Genomic DNA, 2,142 nt, shown 5'->3' on the forward strand with positions numbered 1-2,142 from the left:
AATATTTTTAAAATTATATATATCAGTAAAATCCCTTATATTATATGTAATATGCAAATTAAATAATTTTAAAAAATAATCGTCATCATAATGATAAAAAATAAAAAATAATAGTTGTTTAACAAGTGTAGTAAAAAAGAAAGTTTAGTGTTTTTTTAATAAATTTGACTTCAAAAAATTTCAAACTAAATATCTCAACAAAATTAACTTGATGCTTAGTGTGCTATAAATCCCAAAAGCCAATGCACCTTGCAGCACCTCACACCAGATAGTATAAAACTAACTTAGATCCTTCTCAATTCTCATACAAACGTATGACTAGTTTTTATGATATAGAATTAAAAATGGTTCTGCGAAAAGGTCTCAGATACAATGCGGAGACAGCAGATTCTGACATATGATTGTTCTTTAACATTTAAGCATTTATTACCTCATCTCTAGCTATTAAACAACCAAATGAAAATGAAAATGAAAATGGAAGGAGCTAGTAAGTTAAGTAGTCTTTTTTGTAATGCTACTTGGATAGAAGCCAAGAAGAAACAGGAAAAGGAACAGCGACACAAGACTGTTATTAGTGTCCGCAGCATACCTAACAATGCGAAATTTGGAAAGAAAATCATACTTCCAAACTCTAAGTTGTTGGCCTGTATGTTCGTTGTTCACTAATATGCTTGCTCCATATTCTCTTCCTTTATTTGACCCCATTGTCATTCTAATCTTTGGCAACATCATCATGTTGTTCAAAACATTCTTGGCCTGCAAAGAATATCAGCGGGAAAAGGTCACAGCTTTAGACATGAAAACATAGCTAAACCTTAAGCCTCACCATAAGACTGTACTGTAAGAAGCAAGAAAGTGATTAATGATAAATTATAATTTCATACCATCAATAGTCAAATCTCATATCTGAATGCAAATTTATGCATGATGCATCTTGTTTGGTACTTTTTCATTAATCACAAAGATATAGGGTGCAAAGCATAGGAGAATAGTTTACATACCAGTTTTCTTCTTCTTATCCCTATCCTTAATGTCACAGGGGAATGGAAAGAGACTCTCTGTATATACAGAGAAACTTCTATGGAAGTTATAATATTCAGAAAGAGGTAGAGGAGAATAATTTAGAAGCTTTCCACTGACGTTATATTTAGCAAACCTTATCTTGCAATACCGGGGAATAAAATTTAACGCAATAATGTCATTTCCATTGGACATGCATAGAGGTAAATTGTTACCATAAGGAATCTCATACATTAGAATCCAAGATGACGGCACTTTATATTCTTTCATAACCCATATCTCAGTTTTATGGTTGTCAATGTCATACGAATACAAGGCTAGGCACCCTCTTAATATGGTGAGATAGATGGGATAATCCCCTACGAGTTGTTGTGGCATAGATATCTTGGAGAAACTCCTTTCCTTCAAATCAAAGATAAGAATACCGTCATCAATGCAGTCTTTACTAGAGTAACACAACCAATGAATAGCGCCATGTAAGAACCACCCAGAAAGTTGCTGCTTCCGCCTACTGATGGATTTGGGAAGTGCTGCATCGAGATTAATCCATGAATTGGTTCTCAACGAAAAGCAAACTAAGCGGTGTTGGTTGTAGTTATCAAGCCAAGATAGAACTATTAAATAGTCATCACGTGATGCATCGAAACCAAATCCATATCGAAATGCATCATCGGGCTGGATCTCTGAGGCGATATGAGAGTAAGATATTGTTTTGCTGGATCCGGTCAGTGGATTCCATATAACAAGAAAATTAGCTGGTTTTTCCTCTAAGAGAAGAAAGCCTCTGCAGGATCCCAAGAGACGAAAAAGAGAACATGGCGTCTTCTTGGAAGGGAGAGATACCACTTTGAATGTTGGTGGTGCTGCTGCTGTAACATCAAATAGCGTGTCTAAGGAAACACAGCATGCATTAGTATGGTCTTTTACCAAGACCGAACCGGAAGATGCGGCAGAGTAGAGGTTGTAATGCGATTCCGCAAAGTCTGGATCGGAAATGAAAGAGTGCCAAAGTTTTGAAACGAATCTGAGGCGAAACAGGTCTTCGGCGGGTACCCTCAGAAGGATTCCGTGAATGAGCTCGGGAGGGAGGATGTCATTCATGCCCAGTTGCTTCCTCTCCAT

General features: G+C 36.4%; 1 protein-coding gene across 1 annotated transcript; it reads right to left on the minus strand.

Moving 5' to 3' along the window:
- Nucleotides 1-425: 425 nt before the first annotated feature.
- On the minus strand, nucleotides 426-2,142 carry LOC107638090 (F-box/kelch-repeat protein At3g23880-like). The gene is made up of 2 exons (XM_016341265.3): nucleotides 1,002-2,142; nucleotides 426-756 (listed from the first exon to the last, which is right to left on the minus strand). The coding sequence occupies exons 1-2, from the start codon at nucleotides 2,140-2,142 to the stop codon at nucleotides 713-715; spliced, it is 1,185 nt and encodes a 394-aa protein (XP_016196751.1). The 3' UTR covers nucleotides 426-712.

The sequence above is a fragment of the Arachis ipaensis genome, chromosome B4 (assembly GCF_059453495.1).
Source record: "Arachis ipaensis isolate K30076 ecotype BB chromosome B4, ASM5945349v1, whole genome shotgun sequence".
NCBI lineage: Eukaryota > Viridiplantae > Streptophyta > Magnoliopsida > Fabales > Fabaceae > Arachis > Arachis ipaensis.

Coding starts and splice junctions, on each gene's coding strand:
- LOC107638090 (XM_016341265.3), bottom strand. CDS start 2,142: ATGGAGAGGAAGCAACTGGGCATGAATGACATCCTCCCTCCCGAGCTC. Junction 757..1,001: donor GGATAAGAAGAAGAAAACTG/GTATGTAAACTA, acceptor TATTCTTTGCAG/GCCAAGAATGTTTTGAACAA.